This window comes from Triturus cristatus, chromosome 11, assembly GCF_964204655.1.
Source record: "Triturus cristatus chromosome 11, aTriCri1.1, whole genome shotgun sequence".
Classification (NCBI taxonomy): Eukaryota; Metazoa; Chordata; class Amphibia; order Caudata; family Salamandridae; genus Triturus; species Triturus cristatus.
Window position 1 is genome coordinate 903,464,483 of NC_140594.1, and position 16,914 is coordinate 903,481,396.

The following is a 16,914-nucleotide window of genomic DNA, read 5'->3' on the forward strand; positions in this document are numbered from 1 at the left end:
CCATTTTTGTGTGTTCACACTTCCTTTTGCTATCCTGGAAAGGTATTTAGGTCCAAATTTACAAAAACTTTTAGCAGTCACAAACTGGCAGATTCACAGAATCAATCTGTTTGTGATTGGAAAAAAGTGTTTTAGTGTGAAGAAAAGCCAAATTACAATTCTGCAACTTGTTAGCGAATCGAAATTTGGTTTAGGTATTAGTTGTTTGGAATTGGAGTGTTTCGGGCATCCGAATCGCAGTGATATATATTAATGTTTTGCGACTGAATTTTCATCACAAAACATAAATTTTTTACTTATTACTCAAACGGAGTGGTAACCATTCACAAATGGGAAGGGGTCACCATGGTGCCCTTTTCCCTTTGATAATGTTAAAATAAATATTTTTAAGAACAGGCTGTGGTCCAACGAGCCACTGCCTGGTCTTAAAAAATTAAACTTAAACGTTTCATTTTCTTCTTTGAAATGCATCTAATTTTCTTTTACGGAAAATGGGCTGCTTTTAAAAGAAAAGATTGCTTTATTTAAAAACAATCACAGACATGGTGGTCTTCTTAACCCAGCAGGCCACCCTCCCTGTGATGGCTATTGTTCGAAATGGGTTGTAAACTGCTACCTAACTCACGAATATTCATGAGGTAATTTGATTTGTGAGCCACTAGGAATGGCTAGTTAAATGGTGTAAGCTTTCTTACATTAGGATCTGGAATTTACTAATTGCGATTTGATAAGAATCGCAATTTGTAAATCACATTTCATGAATATTTTACATCTGGCGCTTATCTTGCTCCTATCAGTAGTACATTTGTGAGTGTTTCCATTGTTGGAATGTGTCAGAAAGGAGTTTGTGAATAGATACACATGTGTAGAAACCTGAGCTCAGGCTCATAATTACAGCCCTGAAGTGCCAACTCCCCACTCACTTTCTCTCACTGTGACTAGTTTTGCTCATACACAAAGCTCAATTGAATTCCATAAATGGTTGGCACTTGTGAGCTATTTGCACATGCTTTGCAAATCAGGCACACAGATTTCCTCTTACATTGAATGGTGGCCTCTACATCTCTAGCGAATTTGTACATTTATTTCAACAAAATAGCATTTTGATGCCACTTGAGATGCCTGTAGAATCATATGGAATTTCACATTAACTGCATATCCCATAACTAGACACTAATAGCCTGATATTCATAAACATAGCAACAGGGTATTTCACAACCAGTTTTTTTTTAATTCTGCAAACCAAACTAAGCTGCTTGGAATAAAATATGCTACAAGCAATCAAAAGAATAGAAAAAATCGTTGAGGCTGGATTTCCTCCAAACACCTTTCAATGTAATGGCTATCCCCAAAAAGAAGAAAATGTATTGAAATTAATAGATATGTTAAGGATTTACATAATAAATTAGAAATCAAATCCTAGACTGTGTTGAACAACCATGGGTCTGCACTGTGATATCAATAATATTATCTACTGATTGTTAATGGACAGCTGCACTACTATATACTGCACTTAGAACAGCTGTCACAAATCACATGCATCAATTTTCACATTACATTTGCACTGTTCTTTTTAAGGAATATCATTTTTGGCGCCTATTGCCTCAATGGGTGGATTGTTAAGAGTTGGTGCATTTGCATGCTGATTTTTTTCCAACTTGCCCTACATTTTGTGAGGACTCTAGTGTACTAATCAGCTGTGTTGCAAAATTGTGAGAAATTGGGTTGCTGATGAATGTGGTGTTGCAGAAGCAGCAGCCACAATCCCTGTCAGGGTGAATCTCTAAAGTCAATAAATTAACCTGTGCTTAACCCTCTGGTAGCTTCGCACAAAAGCAGTCAGGCTTAACTTAGAGACACTGTATCAAATATATATGCAGCACACAAAGAGTAATAAAGTGAAAACACAACACAAGAAAATTCCACACTAATTTCGAAAAGTAGAATACATTTTGATACATTATTTGACACCAAAATGACAATAATCCAATCAGTAGAACACGAATTATGACTTTGTAAGGTTTAAGGTAAAAACTAGCTCCTAAAAGATCAAAGCCCCAATTGCACACTCTTGTTGTGCGAGACTGAGTCAAAGTAAAAAAAATATGTCCGAGCACAATGGAGCATGTGTTGGACACAAGAAGTGGGTTGGGCCCAGTCTGCGCTTACCATTGGACTTAGGAGATATTTTGAAGAAAAATGTTCAGAGGAAGTAAAGTTCAGCTGGTCAAGGCTGCAGGTAGTGTTCAAGAGAATGCACCATTGTCGGGGAGCCGCTGGATGAAGTCATGGTGAAGATTTCTTCATTTGGACTCAGGCACTTTTTAGATGTTTAAAATTTCTAGGGAGATGAAGCTGGAGCCGACAAGAGTTCCACAAGTCAAGATACATCTTTGGTGAAGTACAGCTGAACTGGATTTGCTGCTGCAGAGAAGGACCTAGGGAGAGCTGCAGCGAAGTCAGGAAGACTGGCAATGCACCTTGGCTGGATAATCAAGCAAGTTGGTCCTGGTCATCTCTCAGTTCTCAGAGGAGTTTTTAGCCAAAGGGTTTCTAGGTCCCAAGTTTTAGCTTTTTGTTATCTGGGCACCTTTAGCACCACAACCAAGGGTCTAGGACAGGAAGGGCACCACTTGGGAGAGTTAGCACTCACTCAGGCTGGGTCCAGATGCAAATTCATGATGGGTATTTTCAATCCCGGAGGCTCTGATCAGGAGACCAGCCAACTAACCCTCGGAGCCACCCTGAAAGTCCTGAGCTCAAACAGTGGAACAGGCCTCAAGGGGCAGGGCAGGTCTCTGAGGGTTAAAAGCAAGCTCCAGGCACCAAAGCAGTCCATCCAGGTGCAGCAAAGCAGACTTGTGGAGTACGCAGCAGGCCTCAGCAACAGACAGTCCTCTGAAAGTCCTTCTGCAGGTCCAGATAGCGAACTTAAGAGTGGGTCTGAGGGTACTATTTTTATACCTGGTGCCTTCTTTGAAGTTGGAGAAGTTTCTGAAAGAATTTCCTTTGACGTACTTGAAGTTTCCTACTTCATCTGGCTGTCTGCTTGAACAATGCAGTAGTGACAAGTCCTTTGTGTGAAGGCAGGACACACCCGATTTAGTTGTAATAAAACACCTGACTTTACCATTAAGGAAGGATTTTAATTACAATTTCTCAGTTACCAAACATGAAATGTTCACCTGTTTCCATTCAAATATTATCACTTATTAGATGTAATAAGGCAACCCAATTTTATCTTAAGGGAGAGGTAGGCTTCGCAGTAGTGAAAATCAAATTACTGATTTTTTCACTACCAGTACATGTAAAAGTTAATAGTACATGTCTAACCTTAAATTTACAATGCACTACCTATGGGCGACCTAGGGCCTACCTTATGGGTGACTTATACTAATAAAATGGGGTTTAATGGTTAGCAGGGGGGTTATTTTGTCAAGTCAAATCAACAGATTAAAACTGCATTCAGGCTGCAGCGCTAGGCCTGCAACATGTTTTAAGAGGCTACTTAAGTGGGGGTCACAATAAGTGCTGCAAGCCCACTAGTAACATTTAATTTACAGACCCTGAGTATATGGTACACCACCCTACAAGGGACTTATAAGTAAATTACATATGTCAAACAGGTGTAAGACGACTTTACTATGTTTAAAGGAGAGAGTGCAAGCACTTTAGCACTGGTTAGCAGGGTTAAATTGCACAGTTTCCTAGAGACAACAAAAATGAATTTCAGCACCCAAAGACCACAGCTACCCCGATTGCTAATTTATCAATGTAGCGCTTTAAGGCCTTTTCTGTCACGGTCTTATGGCCCAACCACACAAGCGGGGTACCTTTATTATGGGGGACATGTGGGAACTCAGGGTGGTAGGAAATGTGTGGCTCTGCACAGATTCCAGAACTTTCAATCACAGAAATGTGTGAAAATTTTGTTTTCTTTTACCAAAAATTGGTCTTCTGGGTAAGATTACCTAGTGAGAGCCATGCAAGCCATGCACCCCTTAATTCCCCCAGGTGTCAATTTAAAAAAAACATGCAGGTTTACTAGGTTTCCATAAGTGCGGCTGATTTAGAGCCCAAAATTCACAGCTACCTACTTTGAAAAAGACAGTCAGTTTTGTTTGGAGAATCCTGGAGCATTATGGGCTGTTTCCTTTCACGGGCTATAGGCCTACCCACACAACTGGGATACCATTTTTATTGGGAAACTTAGGGGAATGTTGTGTGGAATGAAGTTTGTGAGTGCCGACAGATTCCAGAACTTTCCATCACAGAAATGTGAGGAAAATGTGTTTTTTATGCAAATATTGAGGTTTGCAAGGGACTCTGGGTAACAGAACCTGTTGATAGCAACATAAGTCACCCCATACCAGATTCCACTGGGTGTCTAGTTTTCCGAAATGTGCACATTTATTAGGGTTTCTGGGTTCCAGCTGAGGTCTGGCCCAAAATTCACTGATACCCACTTTAGAAAAACAGATCAGTTTTGAGTGTAAAAATGTGATGTATTCATGTTGCGTTTTGGCCATTTCTTCTTGCGGGCACTAGGCCTACCCACACAAGTGAGGTACCATTTTTATTGGAAGATATGTGGGAGCATAGAATAGTAGAACGTTTTTTATTACCAATTGAATTTAGCTGCATTTGTCCCTTACAAATATAAGCCAGTGTGTAAGAAAGAAGACATTTTGAAAAATACCCTCTAAATCATACAGCAGTATGTGTGCCCACAAATTCAGAGATGTACAAATAACTACTGCTCCTAAACTCCATATCTTGTGCTTATTGTGAAAATACATAGTTTTCCTTGATACCAATTTTTCACTATACCTATTTCACTATATGAATTCATCTATACTTGGTACACAATTAAAAGCCATTGTATAGTGCAACTCAGCTGTCAGCTCTGGGTACCTTGGGTTCTTAGAGAACCCACAAACCATATATATTCCTGCAACCAGAAAAGTCCAGCAGATGTAATAGTATATTGCTTTTTTAAATCAGCCATCATGACAAAAGGTTACAGATGAAAATGTTGTCACAAATGGCCATTTTTTTAAACTCATTTTCAATATTCCTTAATTTCAACAGTTAGTTTCTTTGGGAAACCTTCAGGGATCTACACATATGAGCTCTTGCTAAATTTGGAATTTTGTCTACTTTCCAGAAATCTATTACATTCATGAATCACCCATGGGTTTCACACTAGTTTCCACCACAAACTGGAAGTATGTTGAGAGCACATAAAATAGGAAAAATGGGCAACCTCATTAAAAAATGCCAAAATTGTGGTAAAAACATGTTTCTTTATTCAGCGCTGAATGTTCCTGAAAGCTATGAAGATAGTGACTTTAGCACAGAAAACCGTTAATTGATACTATTTTTAGGAATATTTACTCCCAAAAACTCAAAATATAACTATCTCTTGCCTATTTTCTCGGTCACCTCCAGGGGAGTCCACAAACCATGGTTACCATTAGAATACCTGGATGTTTGAAAAAGGACACAACTTTGTTGTGGATAACTTATGTGGAATAAAGGTTATGGAGTCCTAAGCGCAAATTACCCAAATAGCCAAATACGGGCTCAGCACAAGGGGGCCAGCAGTTAAGGGGTTAATTAAAAGAATAATGTTTCCATATCAATATATGAAACATTCATTATTATGAAATGAAGTTTTCTTGTTGTGCAATTGAGGTCACAAATTATTAATACATCGAATGCGGCTCGCAAATAGGAGGGCACTACACTTTCATTTTTTCTCATATTTGCGATTCATAATGAGATACAAAAATCATTTTGGGGAGTCAAAAATACTTTCCCAGTTCGTAAAAGGGATTTTGTACAACATAAAGCACACTTTACTGTCTCCAGGCCTATGACTTTTTGAAATTCGCACACTTTATGACTGCAAAATTGTTTTGCATATATGGACCTATTATTGATTTTCTGCATGCAACTTGTTTGTATTGCTATCACAGGAGCTTTGGAATTCCAATATATTTATATTTAAGAAAATTTGGGTTAAAAAATAAATTGAGAATGACCTTTATTTCAGGACCCTTTATATTTTAGGAGATATGTTGTATCATTTGCTCAGAAATATACAGAGTGCATTTTGTTTAATACAGTTTAAATAACAGATTGTGAAGCATTCATGGTATTTAAATAAGTATTTCACTAATTACAAATTCACTAACATTAGAGGTCTTCATTGTCTTCCCTCAGGCCACAGCTAAAGCTGAGGACAGAAACGACCCAATGCTTATGTATAACAAAATGACTCTTGCAACTATTCAAGGCAATTTTTCTTTAACTTTTAATGGTCAGGTAAGTGATATTTACCAATCTTATTTATAGCTGGTCTGTGAGAGTACATAAAATACAGTTTGTGTAGCATGAGAAGCTAAAGCTTTTAAAAGCCTGTTTTTCAAAATTCAAAACTGGATGGATAATCTGTGCTTGAATTCTTGGCAATCCTGCTACATTTTCTGGTTGTACATGTCATAAAAATTATGACCTGCTAAAAGAGGTATGTGTGCCATAATTCCATGGCTTTTGAAACCATTTCAAACAGTTACATTAGCAGTTTTGCAGGTTTGGCATCTTCATGCAGCAAAAGTATTTGCAGGGAGCTTCGGATAGTGTCAGGGAGGTTTTCATCAGAGGGGCCAAAGAACTAGGCTGTGATATGAAAGTGTTATCATTTGCTTATGTGATACATTATTGCTTACTTCCTAATCTGGTGGTGCTGCTATCTTTATAGAGGAGCCTTGTTGCATTTTTTCAGTGTTAAACATTCCCGAAAATTGTAAGCACATTCCTAGTCGTTCATTCATACAGGGCCGGCGTCCGCGCTGGTGGCGCCCGGTGCGATAATCATTTTTGGCGCCCTCACACCCCATGACCGTCTCCTCGTATTCTCTCACTACCACCAGGCAAAAGTGCCCCTCATCTCTCCAGTCGTAAAGTTACTGCTTAACGCAGCACCCCGTATGAAGGTCCGAACCCCCCACCACAGGTCAGCGCCAAGTGCCGCCGCACTGGTCGCTCTGCCCTGAAGCCGGCCCCGCGTTCATGCAATGAACTGGTATGAATTTTAGCATGATTGTTTCCCAACGCTTATGGAGGAAGTCCCTCCTTTGCTTCAGCTTTATTTTGATAATCAATTTGGATATTTGTTCCTAAAGCTGTTTCTAGGAAATTAACAAAACTGTGTTGTACTTTTATCAATATAAGTTGACTCGATGCAGTGTTGCAAGTGCATGATTTTATTTTTCCCTGCATGATGTAAAGATTTGAGATGATAAAACATCATATGTATTTCACTTTAAGCAGTAGCAGTTTATTAACACAGTGTGCAAACAGGGGTAGATTTACTAACCTTTCACGCAACACAGCAAGGCAACTTGCTGTGCTGTGTTGCGTGGAAGGGAGAGAGTAGAAATACGCCATATATCCTAAGATGTGGTGCACTTCTCTCTCATTGCACTGGCGCACTGAAGACTGCTTAGTGCCAATGCAGGGACCCTCGCACCAGCATGCAAGGGTGCCTACGGAACAGGCAGGATTGTTTTTGTGCAGGAAGGTGTGCCTTCCTCCACAAAACAAACCTGAGGTGTATTCCATCTTTGTATGTGTGTTGCAGAATCAATGAGGAAGTAATGAGGAGAAATGAAGGGGAGAGATTTACCAAATCTCCACACAACGTAGAGCAGCCTCCTGTGAGGCTGTGCTGCTTTGCACGACAGGAAAAGAGCAAGAGAGCGCCATATTTTCAAAGATATGGCTGATTTCAGCTGCCATGCGCCACGCACCACCTTAGCGCCATAGCGCTAGAGGGAGTTTGTAGCAGAGGTTTGTACAGGAAGGTTACCCTTCCTGTACAAAATACTATGCCAAGACAAAAGGGAAAGCTTTTCCCACTTTATATGCCTCCTGCACTGTGCAGCACACATGCAAAGTTGGAAAAGGAAGGAGAAACTAAAGCATTTCTCCATCCTTGCACCTAGTTTAAAAGGGTGCAGTTTTTTCACGCTAAACCCAATCTACTGCATTTAGTAAATTGGGTTTAGCTTGAGAAACCGTGGAGGGTTGCATGGGAACCCAAAGCACCTCCCTTGGCAAGCCCCCATGGCGCAAAGTAAAGTGAAGCAGTGCTATGAGCTGCTTTGCATTACTTTTACGTTATTTCCAGCGCTAAACAAGTTCAGCGCTGGAAAGTAAATTAGGAAAAAAAGTTTTTGCACCGTTTTGCGTCACTTTGTGACGTAAACACGGCGCAAAATCATAGTAAATCTCCCCCCAAGATATTTCTCCCTGTTAAGCTAGCCTTGAGTAGGCACATCATTTTGGAGAAAACCCAGGTTTACTTTATAGTCTTAAGTAAATCTGGATTTGCATCCAAATCCATGGATGGATGCGTATGGATGCCATGCTCCACCCACAGAATGTCTCCCCGATATGCATCACTCACTTCAGCTCTTCAAAGGCCTTATTATGATGATGATGTTTAAAAAGCGTGCAAATGCCTGAAGGTGTCTTGGCGCTAGCATCTGCAAGGTTCACAGCAAAGGGAGACTAATAGGGAAGTGCAAAAAAACAGGATTTAAGTTGTTTCCTGAAAGAGGTCAGATTGGGCTGATTTTATAGAGGGAAAAGCATTTTGTTGCAGAGTTTACAGAAGAGAAAACAAAGTGTCTGCCACCCCATGAGGCTTTGTTACATTTGGGGATTGTCACAGTTTTAAATTATGAGGTTATGTGCATGTGCAGAGAGGCGTAGAAAAGAGCTTTTTGACATTTCTTTAGTAAAAAGTCCTGATGGTATCGCATGACCTGCTGCAGAGGACACGCCCCAGAAACAGATGTAGAAAACAGCTGTGTGCTCCTTTTTTTCTTTAAAGAAATGCTTCAGCGCACTAACCGTCTCTCTCTGAGGTTTTCGCCGGAGTTAACAAAACGCCACTGCATTACCACTTGCTTGAATTTTACTGTGGTGTTTTTGTGCCATTTTCCGAATCGTTCAGGTGAGAATGCATGTATGTATATGGTATTTCTATAGTGTGAAGCCAGCCAAAAGGCAGAGGCGAGCTGCACATGGTCAAAGACAAGCCTGAAGTCAATGAGTCAGAGGAGAGAAAGCTGGGTTGTGGATGGTTAATGCATTGTGATGTTTTTTCTTTTTAAGAGGTGAAACATGAGGATGGAGAATAATTTGTTGTTGAGGTTTACTGAACATTTCTTTCATTTACACAGCAGTGGCTGGTCCATAGGGGTGCCGGGGCGGCGCCCTACTAGGCAGAATCCACAAGAAAAACTGCTCACAGGCAGCAAGAAATGTAAGCAGATGGCAGACGCAATTCGTCTGTTTACATTTCAGGCCTGTGCTGGCAGCTGCTTCACAGCCTGACAGAGTCATTCAACAAACGCACAGCGCACGCACGCAGGTGAGAGCAGCAGGAGTCCAGAAGTGGACTCCTACTGCGCATCTGCGAGCAGAGCGCGTTTTATTTCAGCACCCCCACTCCATTGACATTACATTAGGCATGCTGCGCATGTCTAGTGTAGTGCAAGAGCCTGAAGATAGGATCCTGCTCGGGCGGTGATGTACAGTCGCCCCATGCCCTGTCAAATGGCAGGATACCGCTGAGTTAGCCGCCCCCAGTCGCATCCAGTCTTATGATTTGCCACTTGCCATGAGAGGACTCGGAGACGTGATGCGACGCGGGACCGGCGGAGGAGATCCCTCATCCTGGTAAGTTTATTAGTTTTTGTTTTATTTAATTAAACGCTCCCCCCCGCGTACCCCCGAGTCACCCTCCTTAGCTTTTCAAATGGCCTACATCTCAATGCATCTGGTGTCATCAGAGACACACCGCCCTATTGACTAGGAAAGGATTCATCCTTGCTCATACAACGATTTATAAACACAGGATGGCCTGTGATGTAATCAATCCTAAAACTACTTTGGAAATGGTTGCAACCTCGGTCTCAAACAGCCCACGTAAGGATGGTGCTGCGTCATTGGGTATGACATTTTCATAATGAATTTGGCGTTTATATGTGGTGCAGCGCTTGACTTTACAAACTCGAGGACTATGCACTTGCCTGAAGTTGAAATAAATCGAAAAGTAGGAGTCGATTAGCTAAAGCACTTGAGTATCACCAGTATCAATCAATCAATCAATCCACTTTATTCGATTAATTAAAATCATAAAAGTACAAAACAACAACTACAATCATAGACAAATACAGCAATAAGATAGCAATATTATAATCAATCACATAAACATATCTCTTACAAAAACGTATTTCATCACAATAAGAGAAAGGATTCATAAAAATATAAAATTATTATAATATTTCCGCATTCCATATAATAGCAGCAATAAGACTAATAATATTAAAAGTACTTCTCAAAGGAATCCATTTTACAAATAAAGTTATTCAATTCATAAGGGTACATAAGCTATAATATGACATTAATTTTATTTATTATTTGTTTTATTTATTATATTTTATAATTTTCCCCCTAATCCTAACAGCAGCAACTAAGAAGGAGGCGATGTTAAAAATATCCCACGTATTACTTAACATTTGCAATTAAAGTAATGCAGGTTTGGCCTGTAGGAAACCCTTTCTATTTAATAAAGGGACCAAAAACTTCTTCCGAATGTCGGTATAGAGTTTGCAGAACAATAAAAAATGTAGAGTGTCTTGGATAGAATGGTTATCACAAGAACACGGTCCTGCTTCCTCTGGTTTATACCACCCAGCATAGTCCCCCAAAGTAAAATGAATCAAATTAAAACGGAACCTAGTCAAAAGTCAACGATGGAACGGCTTGGTAACAATTATCAGATACGGCTCTATCAAAGACGTCGTTCTGACCAAAAAATGGGCCCTGACTAAAGGTTTCTGCAGCTCATGTTCTTCCCGTTCCAACATCAACATATTAATAAAATTCTTTTTTACCCATTTCAAATCTTCCTTCTTAATCCTCTCAGGAAATTCAAATAATTCCTGCCGCCCTATTTTAGATAACATAGATTTAACGTATACTAACCACTTAATGTTACATGCTTTATACAATTTAGCACAATCCCGCAATATCCGTTGATTTAAGGTTAGTTCTGGATTAAGCCATACCTTGAGCCAGCAAAGTAACGGTGCTGTACTCAAAGTGTCAGAAAGAAAACCCAAACCCAATTCCTGGTGTATGGAAAAAATAGGAGTAGATTGCGGTACAGAGAGGAGATTATGCAGGAATCTATTTTCAACTATCTGTAACTCTGCCTGATGATTAAATCCCCATATGGATGAGCCATAGGCCACTATAGCCAAACACTTGGACCTATATATCTTAATAATGGCCTCCACAGGTCTTGCCCCCAGGCGCTGTGCAAACCCTAATAGAGCAGAAGTTGATCTAATTACTGCATTTTTTAAAAAATTTTGCTGGGGTACCCAAGAAGTTCTTTCGTCAAATACTACCCCTAAATATGTGAAAGAGGGTACAGAAGACACTAATCCCCCATTGCAGTGAAAACTTTTAGCTTTAGTGACTCTGCGACCAGTAGACAGGATATGCGATTTCTCTATGTTTACTACCAGGTCCAGAGACAACATAAAGGCTCCAAACGCATCCAAAAGTCACTGTAAGCCTACCGCAGTCCGTGCCAGTAGTACAGCGTCATCCGCTTATGGGAGAACCGGAAACTGTCTCCTACACGCGGAATATCCAGGCCTGCCTTGACCAAGGTTTTATCCAGGGCATTAATCTATAATGTAAAAAGCAGGGGCGCCATTATGCACCCCTGGCGTACATCTCTCCTAGATTTAAAAGATTTCGAATACTTGCCATCCTGTGAGAGCCTAATTGATGCAGTGAGGTCACGATGAAGATCAGCCAAAAAATAAACCAGGCCCGGATCCAAACCTATTTCCAGGAGAATACTCCACAGCTTCGACCTGTTAACCAGGTCGAAAGCTGAGGTCAGGTCCATAAAAGCCATCTTCAGCGAGCCCTCTTTCGCCATGGTATATTTGCTGATTAATAGGTAAAGATTCAGACATTGGTCCATGGTGCTTCGTCCATGTCGAAAGCCATATTGTAAATTAGATATTATTTTATTGTCATCAGCCCATTCTGTAATCTTCCCTAATATCACTTTACCTAATATTTTAACCACCAAGTCAATCAAAGATATTGGTCTATAACACCTTGGTTCACTCCTCTGACCCTTTTTAAAAACTGGAATAATAATCGAGTGAGACCAAGATGCGGGGAACCCAATCATTCCCACAGCATTAAAAACATTGACCAATATCTTTGCCCAAAATTTGGGATTATACTTATAAATATCTGCTGGGACATGGTCTGGACCAGGTGCTTTATTAATAGAAGTATTTTTTATAGCTTTTTCAATATCCTCAACATCAAAAATGAGAGGTGCTATACCTTGCTTAGATGGAATTTTGGAATAAGTATCAGTTAACTCATCAGAGCCATAGATTCTTTCAAAATGGGACAACCACTGTACTTCTGTAACGTTACTATCCTGATTGTCATTTTCCAGGCCTGAAAAGAGTGGAGTGTTAACAATAGACCAAAACCTGGAACTATCCTTTAAAATATCAACAGATAGGAGAGCATTCCAGGCCTCTGCCTTAATCTCTAATTTCCGCCTATGGACTGCTAATTTATATTGTTTTCGTAACCCCACTATCAAAGCCCTATCTCGGGGAGAACTTTTCAAAGCTAAAATGAAAGCACAATGGGCTTGTGAACAATTGTCGTCAAACCATTTTTCTTTCCGTTGAGCTTTCATTTTGTTATTAATGATCAGGTCTGCTGCGATCTGTCTGCAGATACCATCAAAAGTCCCAAGTACGGGGGGAGGAGCCAAGATGGCGACCGGAGCAGACGCTTGAGCGCCCGGCTCCGTCGGCCCTTGGCCTCGGACTATCATCCTGACTCCTATCCTCGCCGATTTTCGAGGTGCAACGTGTGCGACGACGCGCTGACCGCGCCGCCGCTTTCCCGGAGTCTTAGCCCGCCCGGACGCCGGAGTTCTTGGTGCTTTTGTTCTCCGCACTGGACCCCTGCTCTATTGTGGCCTTGGCCGGCCCCCTGGAAGCTCCGCAGTTACCGGACCCGCTAGCGTAAACCTGAGCCCCGCGGTCCCGGTCCCACCTCACACCACGGACTGTCGCCGGATGAGCCGGGGGAGGGACGCCCGGACACCTCCTGCACCCCGCACCTGATGGGCTGGAGCTATAGGGTAAGCCCCGGTGCGGCGGGTCTCCTGCCCCGTTCTGTGGACCGCGCTGTGGGAGGCTGCAGACCCCCTTCTTCTATTGCCTAGTCGGCTGCAAAGAGAACCCGAGGGAAGGGCAGCGACTGTTGGCTTTTCCCTGTTGCGGCGCAGACCTGAGGGGAATTGCCTTCTTGTTACGACCCCCCCCCCTGGCCACTGTACCGTTCTGCGGTAGAACATGGCGTTGATTGCCTGCTTGCGGCTGGGGGATGCTACTCCGGTCTCGCCCGCTGCCCGCTTCGCCCTCCCTCTACCAGACACCAGCTCCACAGTGCCGTCCCGGATTGCTACCGATGTGGGGGCGCAGCCTCCGCTGACATGCGGCTCCGTTCTGGCTGCCCTGCGGGACTTTCGTCTACAAATGTGTCTTGGCTTGCAAGCGCTGAGTGAGCGGTTTGACTCCATACTGTCGGCTGCGGGTCGTGAGCGCCCCGTTTGTCATCAACAAGGCGTGGGTCTGCCAGTGCTTTTGTCCTCTTGCGGGGACGCAATGGCTGTTTATGATCGTGCTACACTGGTGCCTGCAACTGGCTTTACCGGCACCCAGGATCAATCGCTCTCCAGCTCAATTGCGGATACTTTGTCTCCCCGTTCATTGCTGCCTGCTTCGTTGTTGCCTGCCTCACCGTGCCCGCAAGAGTATCCAGCGGAGCGACACCTGACGTCCTCGAGGAACCGTTCATGGTGGCCTACTGCTTCTTTTCTGTGGAACTCCTGTACTTTACATGCCAGGTCTGGACTTTATGTGGTGCACAAGGGGACCTCAATAGATGGTCGGCGGCCATTTTGTGACTCTACTTCACCATCTTCTCCCAAGCGGCCATATTGTCTTTGTCTGCACGGGGTGCGGGGCCTTCATGTAGGGGCTGGTGTAATCTTAAGCCCGCGATCGGGCCAGGGCTGAACTGGTTTATATCGCCATGGTTTCACGGATGGGCTGGACTGGGACTGGAACTGTTTGCATATGTTGTGCGCACTCGTCGCGGTTTGTCCGCCTTCATTTAAATTGTTGTGACACGTTATCTTCACACGACCGCTTTTGGCGTAGTGGGTTCTCAGTGTGTGGAGGCCATAGCTGGCCGATGGTTTCGGGCGCTCTGGGGTAACGTAGGCTCCTCCCCACTTACCTCTCTGTTCTCTTATTTTTCTTTACTCTATTCCTACTTTCTCTCTTGTCTATATTTCGGGTTTATTGGGCGACAGGCACTATGCTGGGGGGGGGGGCAGGCCGTAGCCTCCGCATTGGTGTAGGGTGGGGGGGTAATTCATTGTTTCTACTTAGTTTTATGGGCCTTTTTCTTTTATGTTTCTGCGCTATACTTGTTTCGATTCGGGGTCCGGGTGTGGGGTGGATTGAGTGGGGGCGGCTCTGGAGGGGTGCATATTTACTTATGTGACTATCCTGTTATATAACTGCATCGCCTCACTGCCTGAGATTTTCCTTCCATGACCGTTTTAATGATGCTGCTGCTCTCCCGTGTGGTGAAGCTATCTTGCGGACTCGAATCTCCTTGGTTCTTATTCTTTACTGATTTTTCCCTGATAAAATTATTTTGAAAACCTTAAAATTAACCTTCACTTCTCCTTCCCCTGGTGTCAAGGATCTCTCCAGTGTATACCTCATGACTCGTTGCTAATCTTGACCGTGGATGCGCAGGGGATGTAATGTTTGTACCAGTGCTTAACCGTACCGTGGCCGGCCTGACGGTTGTAGGCCCGTATTTGTTCTTTTCCTATGCACAAATAAAGGTTTTAAAAAAAAAAAAAAAAAAAAAAAAAAAAAAAAAGTCCCAAGTACAACATCCTTGGGGTTTGAAGGATCAGTACATGTTATAATGTGCTCACTAGTTTTTAAGCATAGATCAGTAAAAAATGTAGCAGGCAACACTTTAGACCACTTAAGCCTCCTTCCTTGATCACAGGTTACCATACTAGTAGCACCCGATTTTTCCCCGTCATTTCCTAACAACCCACAGCTGTTAGCTAATTCCAATATAACTGGATTATGGTCGCTAAAAGGCGATATTATAGCATTATAGAATACTACCTTATCAAGCAATTTTGGAGACAAGAAAATGTAATCAATGATAGTCTCACTAGCCTTGAATGTAGAACAACGATCAGCAAGATTAATAAAAACAGGTTCAAAAAGATCGGCTTCAGACAAAAAAGCCTCTAGGCCTTCGCTCTGAGAGGAATGCTCGAAATGAGGGGTCTCTGAGTTTGTATGGGCCCAATGATCAACAATATAACAATGTCGATCACCTAAATGTATATTAAAATCACCCATAAGTACTATATGGTAAAATGTGGATTGATTCGTCCTGTACTCTGCTAAAAAAGAGTTCAATTTGTTCAAATGTTGATTTATGAAATCACTATCCCCTGAATTATAAAAATTAATAAGTAATAACTTAAGATTGTTTTGACAACTTACTTCTAGTATCATAAGATTAAATGAGTCAACCTCCAGTCTTCTTAAAGTTCCCTTTAGCCTATGAGAAAGAAGGAGCATCAAACCACCCTTTGCTCTACCAGCCAACAATGGACATGCAGGTAGGGAATAAGATCTGAACCCATCCAACCAAAAACCATCCCCCCTATCCCATGTTTCTTGGAGAGCAATTATATCATACAGGTTTATAGAATTCAACCAAAGTGGATCATCCCTTTTAGATTTTAGGCCTGCAATGTTCCAAATAATAATTCTACAGCTTAGGGGAGATTCTGCTTTTATGTCATCTAAGCCTTGACTTGTTTGGGACAAAACTGCCCTATCTGTCCCTGTCACCACCGGTCAATCATTCTGATCCATCAGAGTAAGAGGGAGAAATATATTTGAGACAAGCAGTCCTCCCTCCTTAGGTCTGGGTAGTAAAGATGTCTTTTTAGGGGATATTACCCCACCCTCTCTAACCTTACCAGCATAGGATCCACTAGCAAAGCCATGTGGAAGACTCCGGCCCAAGTGAGAAGGACTAATGGGAACTCGCAATACCTTGGATGGAGGATAAAAATATCCCAATGGTACGGCTCTAATATCTCCCCCAAATGAATCTGTGGCATCCCAAAACAACCTCTCAGCTATGTCCTGGTTATTAAAATTAACTATGATACAATCACCTGGAACACATTTAGGGCCATTACCCACCCATGCAACTCGTCTGGCCATTATAATGTGGGCGGATATCCCAGGGAGTGCAGTAGAGTGATGCTCACACCAATTTTTTGTCTTACGCAATAGAACCTCTGTTGATTCAGTGTCATAAATACTTAAAGGCGGGACCCCTACAAGAATTGCAACCAAAGGAGTGGCCTCTGGGGGTAAATTAATTTTACATGTATTCGGGCTTGCTTTTTTCTCCTGCACAACAGCATTCTTATTAATTGCCACATTCACGCCTAGCTCTGTAAGGTCAACAACATTTTTATCTACAAGAGGCAAAAGCCCTCCCTCTTCGACTTGACCTTGGGTCCCCACAAAACTATCAAGAACCTTGATTTGTGCCTCATCCGAGGGTACAGGCTGGTGACCCCTAGCTGTTTCCCTCGAGAGTCTACAACAATCTCTAAACGAGGGGAAAGTGGTAGAT

General features: G+C 42.3%; 1 protein-coding gene across 3 annotated transcripts in view; it reads left to right on the forward strand.

Moving 5' to 3' along the window:
- MME (membrane metalloendopeptidase) overlaps positions 1-16,914 on the forward strand; it is a 523,853-nt gene that overhangs the window by 329,851 nt on the left and 177,088 nt on the right. For all 3 annotated transcript variants that reach the window (XM_085634818.1, XM_085634819.1, XM_085634817.1), the window contains exon 10: positions 6,229-6,330. In XM_085634818.1, coding sequence (XP_085490944.1) covers positions 6,229-6,330 — 102 coding nt within the window. The remainder of the gene's footprint in view (positions 1-6,228; positions 6,331-16,914) is intronic.